Source organism: Heterocephalus glaber, unplaced genomic scaffold, assembly GCF_053883595.1.
Source record: "Heterocephalus glaber isolate CG9 unplaced genomic scaffold, H.glaber_assembly_v1.0 deba00001733, whole genome shotgun sequence".
Taxonomy (NCBI): domain Eukaryota; kingdom Metazoa; phylum Chordata; class Mammalia; order Rodentia; family Bathyergidae; genus Heterocephalus; species Heterocephalus glaber.
In genome coordinates this window covers 8,959,297-8,978,437 of record NW_028258444.1, presented here as the reverse complement: position 1 = coordinate 8,978,437, position 19,141 = coordinate 8,959,297, and the positions used below count along the sequence as shown (strand labels likewise).

Sequence of the window (19,141 nt, the reverse complement as noted above, 5' to 3'; positions counted from 1 at the left end):
CAAAAGAAAGCTCATCAACCTTACGCTACCACAAAGCCCGAAAAGAGAAACCGAAAAGTTGTGCTGTGTTGTTTTGTTTTGTTTTATTTTGTTTTGTTGAGATGGGGTTTCTCACTATATTGCCCAGGCTGGTCTTAACTCTTGGGCTCAAGTGATCCTCCTGTTTCAGCTGGGACTATACCCATATGCCATCACTCCCAACTCTGGAAAGTTTTTTTTTTTCTGTAGATTTCTTTAGAGGTACAATTTGAAGTTTTGAATTAATTTTCTTACCTTTTCTACAGGAAGGAACTGTAATTTTTAAGAAACTCTCTTGTTGATTGTCTAAGACCTCAGATCCTACCAGACAATAAGCTTCAGGAGACCAATTCAAGTAGATGCCCTGTCGCCAATACATTCTATTCGGGCGAAGTGCTCGCTCTGAAAGAAATTTAAATGGATCCAAATGTATCCATTAATTTCAACTTCTACATAAAGAAAAGACCTACTGTCCACCCCACAAGTAATTGTAATACAAACAAAATTGTTTCAAAGGAGAGTATTAGGTCATTAATGATATCGATCCTCATTCATATCTATATAAATATTATACAAAATATTTGTTCCTTGATTTTGCAATAAAATAAATGCCCCATAGATTACATAAAATAAAATTCAGGTCTGTGCTGGTAAGTAGCTTAACGTGATTAATATGTGAATAAAGAGAATCATAAATAAGTTCCTGTAATTTTTGTATTAAAGGTAATTCCTGAAGTTTGTAATGCATTGTAACTATCTGTTGATTAATTCCAAACAAGATAGGGTTTATTTCAGAAACTAGTAACACCTGTGCAAAGCTATCTTAAAAACAAAAAATGGTATTTATTTGGCGTATTAAGAGTCTTTATTCTAGAACTAAAAGCCAGCATTAGACACACCCATTTTTTATTCTCTTCTGTAAACCTCTCAGGTATTCATCAACAGAACAGAGATATTACAGTCCATATTCTGAATGGTCTAGGTCCTGTTATATCTGTTGAATAAAAGTCCACTGATCATGCAGTGGTCATTTCTTTTTTCCTTGGTATGTGTGGTATGGTGTGTGTGATTTGTGTGTGTGTGTGTGTGTGTGTGTGTCTGTCTTAAATCAATGGCTTCTAGAAATTGCACCTTTTAAAATTATTGCTTCCTATTTGGTGTGGCTTGGAAAACAAGATGTTCTTAGTTGTTGGAAATGTGTCTAAAACAGGAGTAAATGGGCTTGAGTAAGGAGCTGAGGGATTTTCTTCCAAATAAAATGTATGATTTTTAAATCTTTATGTAGACTACTCTGTGGTTTTATATGCTTATTTTCTAATTCAGTAGCCTCCCAAACAAGTAAACACAATAATATTTTTCTCCCTAAATACTCTAAATAGTGCCTGCATTAAATACATACCTCTTCCTGAAAGCATGTAAGGTGAAATTTCAAGTAACCGATTGATTAATCTTGACCAAAATCCCATTGGAAAATAAGGCATTTCATATAGTCTAATGATAATTTCAGAGTTCTCACAATGGGGAAGCTCTATCACAGGTCTGTGGTCAGACAAACTGAAAGGAAAAAAACGTTGTTATTATATAACTCAGAAACACCCAACCATGTTGATGGAAGTGCTTTACTGTTCGAAATCAATGAAATTAACTATTCTAAGAAAATGTACTTTCTTGGTAATAGTTTTTGCTATATGCTCTTCATACATGAACAATTCAATAGTCATTTAATCAATTTAAATGCACATTCAGATGTAGTAGATGCACAAAATTTTTTTCAGTTACCTTATATATGCTAATTATTGCAATTAGTTATGCACAAATATTGATTATATAAAACTTGAAAAAATAAATGTCCTAGAAAAAAGTGTTATATCTGGTTTTATAATTGGCTGTCATCTACCAATCAATACAATTTGCATTTTGAACATCATGATCCTTTATAATATATCCTAGTTGTTTATAAAGCAATAAGAAAATTTTCTACAGTACAGGGCTAAAACTTAGGCCTGCATTATGATGTCATAAGTTCTTTTGAAACTGTTGAAAACCCACTATTGTATTTCTCAAGGACTTCCCTAATATTACTTTTTTATTGTCATGTAAGGATAAAGATATTTATACATACACACTACTCCTCACTATTTATCTTTCTTAAATAATTTAAGTAGTGGTATGCCAAACAAAAATCACATAAAGTAAGCTATTTACCATATCTTTTAAGTGTCAAATGGAATGTTTTCATTAAAAGTACATGCTATACTTTAGTAGAAAAGGTCACAAAACCAGGCAAAAACATTTATTACATTTATTACACATCTCAGTTTAATAATTAAAATAATATTTTGTACAATGAATTCCCATGGAGAAATTAAATTGATAAAGTTTGTTTTACCTGCTTGGAACCAGCAAATATTCTTCTCCTATTGGCAAGGCAATCTGAAATTTTTCTAAGAGTTTAAAGTACTGTGTCATGTAGTTCTTTGGAAATCTCCTCTTCTTTGAAAGAAATTTTTCCACATCTCTACGTGAAATGATTCCCTTAGGGTATTTTGGGCAGCCTTCAACTTTTATTGTCAGAATCTGAAAGATTTAAACTCAAATAATCACTAGGATCCATTTTCTGAAATGTTTCAAATGTAAAGCATTTTAAATCTCTTTGCTCAGTGAAAGTGATCGGGACAACTTGTTCAGTACATCACAGGACCTAATTTCCCTATCAGCCAGGCAGCCTAAAAGCCCAGTAGGACATCCATCCTCAGAAAGCATTTGTTAAATCAAGAGAATTCAGATCAAAATTTATCGGGATCCTCTGAAAATAGTGAACCTCAAAATTTCCCTAGCCGCCACAAACAGATCAATCCAATACATCACACTCATACTGCAGTCTCATCACTAAAATGTTCCTAGGGAAATTATATTCCAGACTTATTACTACAGGTTTGCAGTAGAAATATTACTTTACATTTGTAGGATAGGAGAGGGTTTTCATCAATGGGAGGAGAGGCTGTACAGTACAGGATAGTGATTCTCAAGGCAACTACTGAATTTTGCTGGATTACGACTGCAGAGTTTGGTCAGTAAGTCTGGGGTGTGGCTTAAGAATCTGCTCTTTTAAAAAACAACTTAGATGATTCTAGCACAGAGACCTTACTTTGAGCTTTGTCGTAGCAGTTAGGAATCTGACTCTGGATCAGAAGAACCTAGTTTCAAATCCAGGCTCTGCTACTAGCTATGAGACTTTGGGAAAAATATGTGATTTCTTGAAGGCACAGTTTCCTTCTCTGGAAAATAATATAATAAAAGTGTCTGCCTCTTTGACTGCCATAACAAAGAAAAAGATTAGTGTAAATCATGCAAGGCCATAGGACAATTTTTAGCATATAGTAAGCCCTTATTTATTAGCCATATATATTTTGCAATTTATATTATTCAGCAGAATAACCCCAGAACAAGGACACTATCTGGAACATGGTAAATACTGAATAAATATTTTGCCATTTTGATATTAGCCTTTAAGAGGACTGGCAATTTCTCATTTCTTTCTCTTGATAGCCTGCCACTATGAAAGATGTCCAATTACCCTATAATCATTGTGCCACAAGAAGTCCCAACCTAACCACATGGAAGGCCATTGGAGGAGCACCAATTCCACCAAAAATATGAGTGTAGCCTGCTTGGACTTCAGCCTGGCTCCATGCACAAAGCCAACTGAAAGAACTGTGCCCAGACTGCGTGAAGGAGAACCACTCAGCTGAATACAGTCCATCCACAGAAGAGTGAGAAATAATAAATTCTTAGTGTTTTTAGCCTTCAAGTTTGGGGTAGCTTGTTACATAGAAATAAAATTGAAATGTTATCTTAATTGTATCACCTTTAAAAGACTTCTTAATATTCCTTCAATCTATTGACATCAATGGCTGGAGTCTACTTGTCAGGTCTGTAAGTCTGGGGGAGCCTTGGGAATCCTTTTTAAACAAACTGTATGGCTAACTTATGCCCTTATTTTAAAATTCGTCTATATTTCTCTCATGTGTTTTTATCAAGATTAAATTGCCACAGAGGCTTGTTACTGCTCCACATGATTAATTCAATAGGTCTCTTTCATATTTTTTTATCATACAGTTGAAATGAGTTTTGCAAACTTCTCCCTTCCTTGACTTAATCTTCTTTAATAAGTTTAGTGACCTAACATCGCAGAGCACATAGAAAGTAGGTAGGCTCGTTAGAGTTTCTGCACCATGAAATTGCTGCTGCCCTTGTCTTGATGATTCATGGAGGGTGAATACCCCTATTTATTTTTTCTGATAGGTGGCAGACAAGTCTTGTCACTTGGTTATTTATAGCTTTCATTCTCTTTAAGCCTAAGTGAAAATGACATTATATTTCAATTTATCAGCATAAATAAAAATGATGGTCATTAATTTTAAGTTACTAAGAAATTTAAATTATTTTACTGACATTTCAAATTTGTCTTTCAAAATAAATTTGAGTTACTCAAATTCTGATTTAATTTTCACTTAAGTTAGCATGTCCAAACTATAACTATGATAATGAGAAGAACTTCAGAGTTTCAACTTAATTATGCCATAAACTCAACAGAAATTTTGTTGCAATCAGAGTGGAAATCTGTTCTTGTCCTAAAAAAAATGGCTCTTATGCAAAACTCTTCCTTATTCTGCTGAATAAGATGTGCTCACCCTAATATCAACACTGTGTACAATTTCAAATGTTTCAAAGTCACATGGAAAATATCACTTTTGGGGCTAACTTTAGCCTTTTCTTGCCTATAAGGATTTCTGATAACTGTAGTGTACAAGAAATGCCACAGGGTATATTTAAAAGTCCCTCCGCTGAACAGGATGCATCTTCCTATATGTAGTTTTTATTTGACTCCATGCCTGACACACTTGCCAACACTATGAGTACATCTTTGTAATTTCGAAGTTTTTTTTAATTTCCTAAAATAACATACCTTAAATTACAGCATATATCAAATTTAAAATTAGTTAACATTTACCAGTCACTTATATTGAACTAGGAAGGCACGAGAGAAGAAAGTATTTTTACTATCTTTATTTTATAATTGACGAAATAATGGCTTAAAATGTAAAGAAACGTTAGAAAGCTGATAAGTATTTGAAAGAAATTTAAACACAGGCCAAGTTGACCATAGAGCATGCACTACTGTCCACATTATTTTACTGGCTCCATTATTTCATAAATGAGTAACATTCCACTTCCATGGCACATGTTCAGGTCAAAAATCTAATTTAAAATATCTATCAAAATAGTTAAAAAATGATAATTACAGTTAAATACTAATTACAATAATGTTTCCATATGCTCCAATGCTATGGGATAGGATTTAGCCTCAACTGCATTTCCTCTTCAAAATATCCTTATTATCCTTAAATAGAATTCAGGAACTAGTATTCAAGATCATTAGAGAGAACTTAATTAGTATTATGGTTTAATTGGAAGAGCTATTTCTATTATACAAATATATAATGACTTCAGGCATTAGGAGCCACATGCAAAACCATAAATTGTGTTTATCAACACAGTAACTGCTAGTGGGTACACAGGTTGGAGGCACCCTCTCTGAGCTCACCTTGGTTCATGATTACGTGAGACACCATGATTCTCAATGGGGATGATTTTGCACCCCAGCACTATTTGGCAATGTGCAGACACATTTTTATTTGTCATAATTGGGAAGGTAGAGCTGGCATCTAAAAAGCATAGGCCAAAAATGCTGCTATCATTCTATAATATACAATAATTAATTATGTCAATAGTGGTAAAGTTGAAAATTTCCTAAGCTAGTATGTTCTGCTCGAGTGGTTTTCATGGCAAACCCATAGAGAAGGATTATTATAAGTAATTAACATGAACTCATTGGTAATGGACCATCATTGGGAGAAGAAATCATTTTCTATGTGCATAAAATGATTCCATAATGCAGAAAAGTTCCATAATTACTGCCATCTGATGCTTTAAAAAATGTAGGCATATGGAGCTCAGACCATTTCACTTAAGAATAAAAAAATCCCTTTCATGTTACCTAGGCAGAGGCTTCATGGACCCATCAACTCAATTTCTTCATATACATTTGCCTCAAAGATTTTCACAAGTCCTTTAATAAACTGATTTAAGTTAATACCCAAATAGCATCAGGATCTAAAAAATCATCATGGAAAAGGGTGGTACAGACATTTGTGGCTTGGAAACAAAGGCATGAAAGTGAATTTTAAGATATCTTCCCTTCTTCCATGAAGCTCTTTAAACACTCTTCTATGTGCCGTATTGCATAGTTCACTATATTTACAATAGATGCTGCCCTAACTAAATACTACAAACGTTAAAATGCTCAGTGCTCTGGATGTCATCTTTCCTACTCTTCAAACACAACCCCAGGCTCCCAAAATGCAAGACACCAACCTGTGCCATGACTTTACAAAGCCACTTAGGTTCCACAAAATATAAGTCACTTAACTGCAGTGCTGGGTCTTGAAAATGAAGAAGGACTCCTGTAATAAAAAAATCATCAAACAGTGAAACATGGAATCTGGAATGCAAAAATATCAAGAAGCTCTAGAGCAAATCTAGTTCAACTACCTCTTCCTCCAGAGGAGGTGCCTAGATCCCCAACTCTAATGTTCTAATCTTTGAACTATGAAAACTGACCACATAGAAGAATGTTTGAGATACTGGTATGCACTGAAGATCATGTATTCACACACAAAAACAGAAATTCATAACTTTCTTGCTACTTTCTAAACGTACTCTACGAAGACACAACTTATTTTCAATACAGATAAGAAACAAATATCAACATATCTGAGTTAACAATAAAAACAAAAGGGAATAGATTATAAATGCACCTGAAGATATTTTTCATATTACAGAATGCAGGGATCTAAAACAGCTTCCCAGCCACTTATTCTAGTATTAAAAATAAACCCACACATTTTTAGCAAGGTAATAACTGATCAATTAGCACTGCAATTGGTTTGAGAGTTTTCACTACAGGATCAATAAGTGAAGTGACAGAATGATATCTGCCAGCCAGGAGCTGTATCATCTCAGACAACTGTCAACTCTACGTGGCCCAGTTAAGCCATCACAATAATTCTCCTTGATGGTACAAAAATAACTTTCATATGCACTAAATCCATTGGATACTATGAAAGGATATGGCTATGGTGAGGGTTCTATATCTCCTGAACAGCAAAGCTATGTTCTGAAACTCACATGTTTTAACTCCTGCTCAGGGACTCTTTTCTACATTGTCCTTAGATAATTTCTAAGTGTATTTTCTTATAACATGATGAGGATTCAACATGATGATCTTCCAAAAATGGGAAGAATCAGTGGCCTATTCAAGAATTATACAGACATTCTTTTAAATTTTAACTATAGATGCTATACAAGATTCAGACACATTTTTACAACCAAGCATTGAAAAAAAGGAACATGAAACAAACATACAAACCTGATTCATTTAGGAAATGAACAGCATGAGGAAGCTCATTTTCATCTAATTGCAGCCGATTTTCCTTTACCAGTTGTAATAATCGTTTCTGGTCAATTACAGGAAATTCAATTGGCACGTTTTTGCGCTCTGTTAAAATGATTTTCTCAAGTTCTACATAGCAATCTGGAATTAGCTGCCCAACAACAGGCTGATCTCGGATCTATGAAATTACAATGACAAGCTGTAAAAATCTATTTTAATTATGCATTTCTCATTGGTAAGTTCAGTGCTAAGTTTTAACACAAATGACTACATTATTCAGAAATATACTTTTAATAAAATCAAAATATGATGTGAACCTCTCTGAATTGTAATTGATAAAGGATGAAATTGAAGTAAGAAAAATATAGACAAAGAGGTCCATATGAAAATATCAAACAAAGTAGCACAGGAATGTTTATCTAGTTATCCAGAAGCTTCATGGAAAAAACTAAGATATGGTCACTCACCATAAAAAGATTTTCTATTTTTTAAAACATTAAGCTCATGTGTAATAGACTTGTTAACATGATATAAGTAAGTATAACAAGATATTTTCAGATATTTTTATTAGATAAAAATACATCCAGAGGTAAAACATCAAACTGTGTGTGCTGGAAGACTGTAAATATCAACAGTTAAACCTGGAGACACAAAATTCTTACCCGATTATGTCTTCTCATGGAATCTTGAACTCGGGAAAGTGAGAAATCATCTAAACACCAATGATTCTAACATAAGAGGATTGTCATTGGCCTGTCCCCTTTGGATCTAATCACTGTCTATCAATTGAGATAATATTTTAAAAGAATGGTCTTAAAATGAAGCTATCTATAATAAATATATTTTCCAAACCTTTTTTCCCCCCTTGAAAATATAATTTTACATTGAAATGCAGCTCTTAACAATAGAAACAAAAATACCCTCAAGAACCACCAGATGGCAAACTCTCCCCATTTCTGGAGTGCTGAAAATTATAGCTCCTATTCACCTGACAGTACCTAGGAGAATTTCACTTAAATTCTTAAGTTTATTAGAAATAGAAACTGGGTCTTATTAACACACACAAACACAAAAATTAACTCTCTATCTTCCTACATGTAACTAAAACATGAAGAAGCCTGAACATTCCAGAATGATGCATCTATTAGCAATATACCTTTCTTCAAATCATACTCTCATTTCCAAAAACAGTGTTTCTCCCCTGCATAGAGCTGTCTTCAAAGTATCTTTATAAATGCCAGAGGAAACCTAGTGTTATTGATTAATGGTGCTATCCTGCTAAGAGAAAAACATAGTAGAAATCCATCTTAATGAACCAACTACCTCATCTGTAGACTTTGCTTTAATTAAAGCTTTTTTCAAAAAAAGTTCATCCTCCAATAGGGTCTTTCAAAAAAGTACCATACCTGTTTTGACAGCAATGTCAAAATGAATATTAATATATTCTAAGCAGCAACAAAGATTTTACAGTTATAAATAAGGAAGAAAACTACCTGGATAAACAGACTAATGGTATGAATGGATTTTAAATATCTGTTTCTTAAAAATTCATATTAATTATATGTCCCACAAGAGGGTAGGAAAATCTTAAAGTACATAATGCCATTCTTCTTTTATAAAATGTCACTACCTAACCACCATCAATAAAGCCTTTCAGTAACTACAGCACATGTGCTTTGAAAGATACAAGTACATTCTCTACCGGAACATCACAAAGACCAATACATTTTTAAATGGCTCATTAAGTTTTGGACAGGAGCGTGTCTGTGGCAATGGAACAGAACTAAGCTAACTGGTCAACACAGAGTTTATAAGCAGGGCAACCATATAATTTATCATCCACATTGGAATGCTTTTGAAGTGGAGTGGGACACTATTAATAATTATGCTGGAGGTAGCACTGCTCCCAGTGCAGAGGAGGACACTTCCAGGTGGTCACAGCACCACTCCCAGTGCAGAGGAGGTGACCCTCAGGGGTGCCAGCAGCACCACTCCCTCACCACCTTCGAACTGAGAAGACATATAAACAAGCCTCAAAACCAGACTTCCAGATCACCTACAGCAACCCCAAAGGGAAATGAAATGAACACTCTGATACTCAACCACCTGGACTCCCTGAACTGGCAACAAAAGAAGATATGGAAAAAAATGAAATCAGAAATGATTTCTCAGATGAAAGCAGAGATTGGACCCATAGTGCAAGACGTGACTAATAAATCTAGGGAGGTCACAGATAAAGAAATAGAGGAGCTGAGGAACATGATGGAATCCCAACATAGGAAACAAATGGAATCCATAAAACACATGCAAACAGACGTCCAAGAGATTAAAAGCTCCACTGGAAGTCTTCGCAGTAGAATGACCCAATGTCAGGACAGAGTTTCAGACAGAGAAGATAAGATTGCAATTAGTGACCAGGAAAAGAAAAATTGCTTTAAAATTGTAAGGGACCAAGAGAAATCAATCCAGCAGCTGCTTGGGTGATGCAAAGAAGAAAAACATGAGACTGATTGGAGTCAATGAAGAAACAGGAGAGAGTGCAGATGACATAAAAAAACTCTTCACAGAAGTAATAGCAGAATACTTGGCAAACAGGGGAAAAGAACTTGACATACAGATAAATGAGGCATATAGGACTCCAACGGGCCTTGATCAAAAGAAATCTACACATAGACATATAATTGTTAAGATTCCAGAAACTCAACAGAAGAACAAAGTTCTACAAGCAGTTAGAGAAAAGAAATAAATCACATACAAAGGAAAGCCCACCAGAATCACAGCAGACTTCTCAATACAAACCCTCAAAGCCAGAAGAGCTTGGAATGATATATCCCAAGCCCTAAAGGAAAACAGCCTCCAACCCAGATTGATGTGACCTGCAAAACTGTCTTTCAAAATGGATGGAGAAATAAGATACTTTCATGACAAAGAGCACCTTAGGCACTTCATGAATACGAAACCAGCACTCCAAAAAATTTTAGACAATATCCTAGGAACAGACAACGAGGATCACAACCCCAGGAAGCAAAGCAGAATGAATCCATCAGGCATGACAAGAAATTAAACGCAAAGGGGAAGAATCCAACAAAAAGAAAAAGTCATGACAGTGATTATTCAATATGTATCAGTTATAAACATCAATGTTAATGGTCTCTACTCACCAATTAAAAGAAAAAGACTGGCAAAATGGGTCAAGAAGCAAAATCCAACAATAAGCCGCATACAAAAAACACACTTAATTCAAAAAGAAACTTATAGACTGAAAGTTAAAGGGTGGAAAACAATAATCCATGGGACAGGAACTCAAAAAAAAGCAGGAATAGGTATCCTCTTTGCAGATCAAGCGGATTTCAAACCAGCACTGATTAAGAGAGACAAAGAGGGACACTACATCCTTGTAAAGGGAAAAATCCAAGAGGAAGAGATGACAATCATAAATATCTATGCACCAAACACTAGTGCACCCAACTATATAAAACAAATACTAACAGACATGAAAAATCAAATAACTTCAAATACAATAGTAGTGGAGGACCTAAATAACCGACTGTCACAAATAGATAGATCAAACAGACAAAAAATAAGCAATAAAATATTAGAACTGAATCAAACTCTTGAACAAATGAACTTAACAGATGTTTACAGAGTGTTCCACCCCCAAAAATCAGAATACACACCTGCACACGGGTCTTTCTCCAAAATAGACCACATACTCCCTCATAGAACAATAGAACATGTTGAAGTAAGTACAAAGGAATTGAAGTTATCCCCTGTATATTATCAGACCATAGTGTGATGAAATTGGAGATCAATAGCAAAAGACATTGCAAGAATTTCATAAACACATGGAAACTGCACAACACACTTCTGAATAACCAATGGGTCACAGAGGAAATTAAAGAAGAAATCAGACAGTTCCTACAATTAAATGACAATGACAACACAACATATCGGAATCTATGGGGCACAATTGAAGCAGTCTTATGAAGGAAATTCATAGCAGTGAATACACATATTAGAAAAACAAACAGAGCCAAATTAAATAACCAGATGCTGAACCTCAAGCTTCTAGAAAAAGAAGAGCAGGACAAACCCAAAGCTCATACAAAGCAGGAAATTATAAAGATCAGACCAGAAAGCAATGCAATGGAGACTAAGAGAATGATACAAAAAATCAATGAAGCCAAGAGTTCGTTCTTTTAAAGAATCAACAAAATTGACAAACCCTTAGCCAACCTTATCAGAAAAAGGAAAGAAAAGGCCCAAATCCATGCAATTAGGAATGAAAAGAGTGAAATTACAATGGAACCAGCAGAAATCCAGAGGATCATCAATACCTACTTCCAGAACCTATACACAAATAAGATGGAAAACACAGAAGAAATGGACAGATTCCTAGATATGTATAAATTACCAAAGTTGAATAAAGAAGACCTAAAAATTCTAAATAACCCAATATCAACCAATGAAATTGAAAACGTAATAAAAAAACTTATCAACTAAGAAAAGTCCGGGCCCTGATGGCTTCACTGCTGAATTCTACAAGACATTTAGAGAGGAACTACTGTCACTACTATTTAAACTCTTCAATGAAACTGAAAGGGAAGCAATACTCCCAAATTCATTCCTGGAAGCAAGCATCACCTTGATCCCCAAAGCAGAGAAAGACCCAACTGAAAAAGAGAACTATAGGCCAATCTCACTAATGAATATAGATGTAAAAATCCTTAATAAGATACTGGCAAATAGAATGCAGAAGATCATCAAGAAGATCATACACCCTGACCAAGGGGGATTCATCCCAGGGATGCAGGGATGGTTTAACATATGCAAATCAATCCATGTAATACACTATATCAAGAGAGCCAAGGACAAAAACCATATGATTATCTTTATCTCCACAGATGCAGAAAAAGCATTTGACAAAATCCAACATACATTTATGATTTAAAACCCTACAAAAAATTGGACTAGATGGTCTCTACCTCAACCTAATAGAAGCCACCTATGAAAAACCAACAGCCGATACCATACTAAATGGTCATAAACTGAAATCCTTCACAGTAAAATGAGGAACAAGAAAAGGATGTCCACTATCACCACTCTTGTTCAATATAGTTTTGGAAACATTAGCCATGGCAATTTGACAAGAGAAAGAAATAAAAGGAATTAAAATAGGAGATGAAGAATTCAAATTGTCATTATCTGCAGATGACATGATACTCCTTACAGAAGACCCCAAGAACTCCAGCAAAAGTCTTCTAGACTTGATAACCAAGTTCAGTAAAGTAGCTGGATATAAGGTCAACACACAAAAATCAATAGCTTTCCTCTACATGAACAATACACTCACTGAGACAGAAATAGGGCAAACAATTCTTTTCACAATAGCATCCAAAAATCTGAAATACCTAGGAATCAACCTAATGATAGAAATCCAAGACCTCTTCTCTGAAAACTATAGCACTCTGAAAAGAGAAATTGAAGATGATATCAGAAAATGGACAGACATCCCTGCTCCTGGGTAGGAAATCAATATAGTGGAAATGGCCATACTTCCAAAACTTCTATATAGATTCAATGCAATGCCAATTGAAATCCCAGCAGCATACTTCATGGACCTTGAGAAAACAATCCAAAAATTCATTTGGAACAAGAAGAGACCTAGATCTACTATCTCGAATCTATAAAGAACTTAAAAAGATCAGACCTCCCAAATTTAAAGACCCAATCCAAAAATGGGCATCTGAAATGAACAGACATTTCTCAGACAAAGAAGCAGAAATAGCAAATAAATACATGAAAAAATGTTCAACAACACTGGTCATTCGAGAGATGCAAATGAAAACAACGCTGAGATTCCACTTCACTCCAGAAAGAATGGATGGCTGCTATCATGAAATCCACCAATAACAAATGCTGGCGGGGATCTGGGGAAAGAGGAACCCTGCTCCATTGCTGGTGGGAGTGTAGACTGGTGCAACCAGTGTGGAAATCAGTATGGAGATAACTCAAAGAACTAGGACTGGAAGTCTCATTTGACCCAGCTATTCCTCTGCTGGGCATCTTCCCCAAAGAATTAAAAGAATCATACCACAGTGATATATGTGTACCCATGTTCATAGCAGCGCAATTTGTAATAGCTAAAACTTGGAAGCAACCCAAATGCCCATCAACTGGAGGCTGGATAAAGAAAATGTGGGTTGTTTTTTTATAAAATGCAGTACTACTCAGGCATAAACAATGAGAAATTAGAGACATTTATAGCTAAATGGATGCACATTGAGGCGATACACTTAAGTGAAACTGGACACACATGCGTAAATACCAAATAATTTTTCTAGTGTGAGAAACTGAAAGTGTAAATAAGGAGTAATAGTTTTAATAGATAATGTGAAATAGGAAGAAAAGGGGCAAAGGGGAAGGGGAAGTGGGAGGGGTAGGGGAAAGGAAAGAAGGGGATGGAATTAATAAGAGAAAAAGAAAAAAAAGGAAACAAAGTCTTTGTAAATAGGGAGGGTTGGAGGGGTTGAAGGGCGGGCAGGGGAAGGGAGAAAAATAAGAACCAAGAGAGATTATGTAAAGGTGCAAATTTCCAATGATGAATGTCATTATATTGTATAACTAAAATGTACCAATAAAATTAAACTTAAAAAAAATTATGCTGGAACTGCCCAGGCTAAACAGGACTCTACTAAACCATGATCTTAATCATTAGTTCTAATGAGTCAAGCCAAGTGAGACTACATGAAATTCACCATGATATTTGCCATTTTGAACCACCTAGCATGTCTTGCAGCAGTTTACACCATGCTTCTGTTAGAGTCCAGGGAACACTGCTCACCGCAAGTACTTAAAAATGTTTTTTCTGATGATTGATGAATTTGTGTTTTATAAACATTGGGCTTATCAAAAGAGAACTCTGGGAATTTAAAACATAAGTCCTAAAATTAAAATGCCTACTTTGTATGACCCAAGTAATTATTTAGACATTGCTGAAAGCCTAATTAGTGGTTTTAACAACTGAATGAGTTGTCTCGTAATATTGAGGAAAGAAATTGGTATGAAAATCATAGGGCAAAGAGACATGAAGGGGTGCTCAGAAGGGCATGAAATAGAAACCCAAAAGAAAGGAGTAGACAGAGAAACAGACAAAAAACAATAGAAGAAAGAAGATCTCCTGACCTCAGTATTCACTTTTACACTTTTGATTGAATCACTACTACAGGAAGGTGGAACAGAATGGTGTCAGATGCGTTTTCTCTCTCTGGAATATTTTCTCAGTGTCCTAGAAACATTCTCTTAGGATTCTACAATTTTTAAAAATTCTTTTTTCTAGGAATTACAAATGAGGTATGGCATAAATCAGTTAATTTTAAAATTGAAAGTACTTTAATAATTCTAAGATTTATGAAAAACCCAGAATTTTAAGATAGTTACTCTCGAGACTTCTAACATTTCTAAGCAGTGGCATAATGTGACAATTAATAAATTGTATCTACCTACCAGTCTACAGTAGTCATAAATTGTATTACCTTGAAATTAAGACTCTCATTTATGATGGTTTTCCGAAGCTTTGCCAAAGCATCGGACTCCTCAGTGGCATTCACAAAGTGATAATCTCGAATCGAAGGAAACCCTCGCTTATTCAGGAGCTCCTTGGTGATTTTACTTATGCAGGCCTTCCGTTGCTTCTCATCAGAAACATCCAAATGCGTGCCAACAAGAATCACCGGGGAGGAAGAAGCGCGAGCCTATGGGGAAGACACAAAATACTCTCATGTTTGCTTTAAATTCTATCTGCTTACATTTTGGTTGAAATTTTCTTTATAGGAAGTTAAGTTAAGCACAAATGAAAAACGACAAGAATCCTGAACGAAAAAATAACTGGCTTTCCTTTCTGGCATGCTCTGTCTGTGACCCCCAAAGGCCATGTGTTAGAAACTTATTCCCAGACGCAACAGTGCTGAGGCGGGACCTCCAGAGGGGATTAATGCCGCCATCTTGGAAGTGGGTTCCTGATAGAAGGATGCCTTTGGCTCTCTTCCTTTCCCTCTTACATGTGTGACCTCTTGTCCTCTTGCCCTTCCACCAGCTCCATGGAAGGACGCAGCAAGAAGATGCCCATAAGGTGCCAGCCTCTCCAGAACTCTATGAAATAAGTCTTGTTCTTTACCAATGATCCGTTCTCAGGTTGGATATAGTAGCACAAAATAGACCAAAACATTTCCTTAAACATAAAAAAGGGTAATCTTAGGAAATTTAAAAGAGGCATTTAGTGCTCCTCCCTTATATAATTCTCACCACTTTTCAAGTGGCCTACACACAGTAATAGTATAGTTTTTTTTTTTTCTATTCATGTTTAAAATGGGTTATTTGCTATGCGTGCTTCTAAACAAAATAAATATTCAATAAAGCCCCAAATTATAGCAAAGTAGCAATACAGTTTATATTTTTCCTCCTCATTTGATAAATGTGCTTTAAATAAAATAGGCATTCAATAAACCCCCTAATTATAGCAAAGTAACATAATAAATACAGTTTACATTTTCTCTTATCTGTGAATATAATCTGAATTTATTTTAAAGTCAATTAATTTGGAATCTACAAAGGAAAAAAAAAGCTACTAAATCAACTATTACTGCCATTGTAATACTTGCCCACATTGTTGTGTATAAGATTTAATAAAGTTAAAAAAAAAGTGTAAAGAATTACTCAGACTACAAAACAAGTATGCAGGCAGCCAAACTGCACACCAAAATGTCCCGACACAAACCTGAGGACATTATTCAAGTAAGAGCTCAGTGGAGCACTGGCCAGTGAGTATGCTCTCTCCATTTGGTCTCATTTCTGAAAACCCATACTGTTTGAAGGAATAACTGACAGCAGGCAAAGCAAGGGGGAAGGTGAAAACAAATGACAAAAAGATTCTGCATATAAGAGACAGGAGTCTAAGATAAGTTCAAGGCTCCAATCCAAAGGGCTTCATCCTAAATTGCCAGTGAGGATATAACCCGTGAAGTACATATTGCTTTTCTCTGGTATGGTTCACTTCAAATTAAGAAAGCTTATATCCCATTTAAGAAGTAATATGGTCAAAATTAATTTAATAGAATATATTTTTTAGTTTTTATGGTGTGAAAGGATTTCAGCATGGATAATGTTCACCAAAATAGAAAATATTACTCTTTTGCATTAGGACTTTCTTACTCTGAAAATTGTCCAACTCAAACTTTTAGTGCTTCTAACTTAAAAAAAAAATTATTTGAAGAGACAGGAGCAATTGTTTGCTCAAAACAAACTACCTCATAAACACACCAAAAAGCCTACAGTGGTTTTCTATTTCCAAACCATTAGAACAGCTCACCTTTATGTTGAAGAGCCAGGGCTTCATGGCATCCACTTCCGCCTGCCCTTTGCTGAGGTCGTAGACTGCGAGGTATAATGCTCTCTGAGTCATGAAATGGGGATGAGTACTGTAGAATTCCTCACGACCTAAATAAAGATTAGAGAGGTTTTCTTCTTTTTCTTTTTAATCTTCCAGCAATAGGTAAGCATTGTTTTAAATGGGAAAGATAATAATTATTTATTTAAAAGAGAAAAAACACAGAGGGCTATTCTGGAGGTTTTACCATGAATTAACAACTTTCAGCACATGTATAACCCACCAACCAAATACTTAACTTCAGCTGGCTCCTACTCATTCTTAACATTTCTTTCCATATACTTCTCTGCTCTGGTAAAATTAGAAGAAGAAATGGTTTTGGACTAATTCAATAGGATCTACCAGCTCTTTGCTGTAAAACAGAAAACTAAAGTTTTTAAATACCTGTTCTAAATTTTTTAAATGAATCAATAAACACCTAGATCTGGTACCTGCAAAATCCCACACATTGAGAATGAGGTCCTTCTTCCTTTTGCCTCTTATCTGGATAGGCCAGTCTCTGACATCTATGCCCACTGTGGCACCCTGCATTCCAATGTCAGATTTCTTGGTTTTCATTAACTGCTGTAATAATGTGGTTTTACCACTCCCAGTATTTCCCACAATCATAAGTTTCATTCGGTTATAGGGCACAGCCTTTTTCAATCGCTGTTGAAGAAACCTGGTATTTGAAAGATAAAAAATAAAATAATAAATTGCTTACTAGGACACTTGAGATTTAGGTGAATTCTTAGGCACTGAACACTTTACATGTCAGTGTGCAAAAGACTGCATACCTCAGAGAACTAACAATATACATCCCTTTCAATGAACAATTAAATAGTTGACGTTTGGCAGTATTATGTAATATACTGACATGTTACACTGGCACCAGCAATAAACAAAATGCCAATATATATATATTTGTGTGTGTGTGTGGATTTAGGTAGTACAAATAAAATTCTAAAAATTTATGAAGTATAAAATTTTACAATACATGTATGATACTGAACTCAGGTATATATATACATATATACTGTTATACTAAAGGTTGGTAATGAGGTCATATTGGTTATATTATGCAGTGCATGTACATATATATTCATATATGGTATATGTGACTAATAAGTACTATGTGTGATATATATGATGTATGCATACCATGTATGCATATATATAATGTATATGATTAGTGAGATCCTATTGGCTACATTATAAATGAAAACATATAAACTATTACTCTATCAGTGGATGTTTACATTTGTTATTCCTACTAATTTTGATGTTAAAAATAATTGAAAGTAATTAAAAGTGCCGCAAGTGACCAAAGCCACCTTTAAAAAATAAAATAATAGGTTTAAAATGTTGTCAAAATACAATGGATATAGAAAGATATATTTGAAACTATGCTAAAATATTGCCACAATTTAAAATTACAGAAGCAAATTAAATATAAATGAATTTTAGGGAATATTAATTGCTCCATTCCAATAATTAACAGGGATCTGATCAACATCCTTGATGATTCCTTTTCTTGGTTTATTTATTAATTAATAATCCCCTACTCTTTGAAAAAAAAGTCATTCTTTAAAAAGAAAATGATGCAATTTATAAACTGCTCCAGGTCTTCTGTATTTTTCCAAAATGTTAATCACATTTAAAAATATTTAGTTATATGGTGGCTTGATAGTATGATACAGTACACTGAAAACTAGTTCCATTAAACATTTAGTAGGAATTGAACCAATTCTAATATGAGCATATTTTCCAATTTCAGGAGGGGAAAAATGTGTAGGATGAGGGGTAGTCACATGGGCACAGGTGGCAATTTTTGTTAAGTCAAGCTTGGAAGTTCAGAAAAATCAAATCTTCATAAAACAGTCAAAAGTGAAATATAAATTTAATAGAATTTAAGCAGAAGACAACTGGGTAAATGTCATCAATGATCAACTATTGCTTGTAAGCCAGGTTCTGTGTTATGTAACAGGAATCACAGGGAGTATTAGGTGTCAAGGACTAAACATAGCCCTAGTTCCCTGGGTGGATATTATAGTCAAGTTACAGGGTATTGAGAAGTGTTCATGAGCCGAGGCCTGTAAGATAAATAGAGTAACTCTGTGGGAGTAAAGGATTTGGGGAGTATGTAATGATAGATCTAATATGCTAAAAGACGACAGTAGCAT

General features: G+C 34.8%; 1 protein-coding gene across 4 annotated transcripts in view; it reads right to left on the bottom strand.

Annotated features, from left to right (window-relative positions):
• Lrrk2 (leucine rich repeat kinase 2) overlaps window positions 1-19,141 on the bottom strand; it is a 155,855-nt gene that overhangs the window by 52,838 nt on the left and 83,876 nt on the right. For all 4 annotated transcript variants that reach the window (XM_087200063.1, XM_087200061.1, XM_087200060.1 and 1 more), the window contains exons 29-36: window positions 17,411-17,640; window positions 16,902-17,029; window positions 15,070-15,288; window positions 7,511-7,712; window positions 6,457-6,545; window positions 2,408-2,595; window positions 1,418-1,572; window positions 274-420 (exon numbers count right to left, since the gene is read on the bottom strand). In XM_087200063.1, the coding sequence (XP_087056189.1) occupies window positions 274-420; window positions 1,418-1,572; window positions 2,408-2,595; window positions 6,457-6,545; window positions 7,511-7,712; window positions 15,070-15,288; window positions 16,902-17,029; window positions 17,411-17,640 (1,358 nt within the window). The remainder of the gene's footprint in view (window positions 1-273; window positions 421-1,417; window positions 1,573-2,407; window positions 2,596-6,456; window positions 6,546-7,510; window positions 7,713-15,069; window positions 15,289-16,901; window positions 17,030-17,410; window positions 17,641-19,141) is intronic.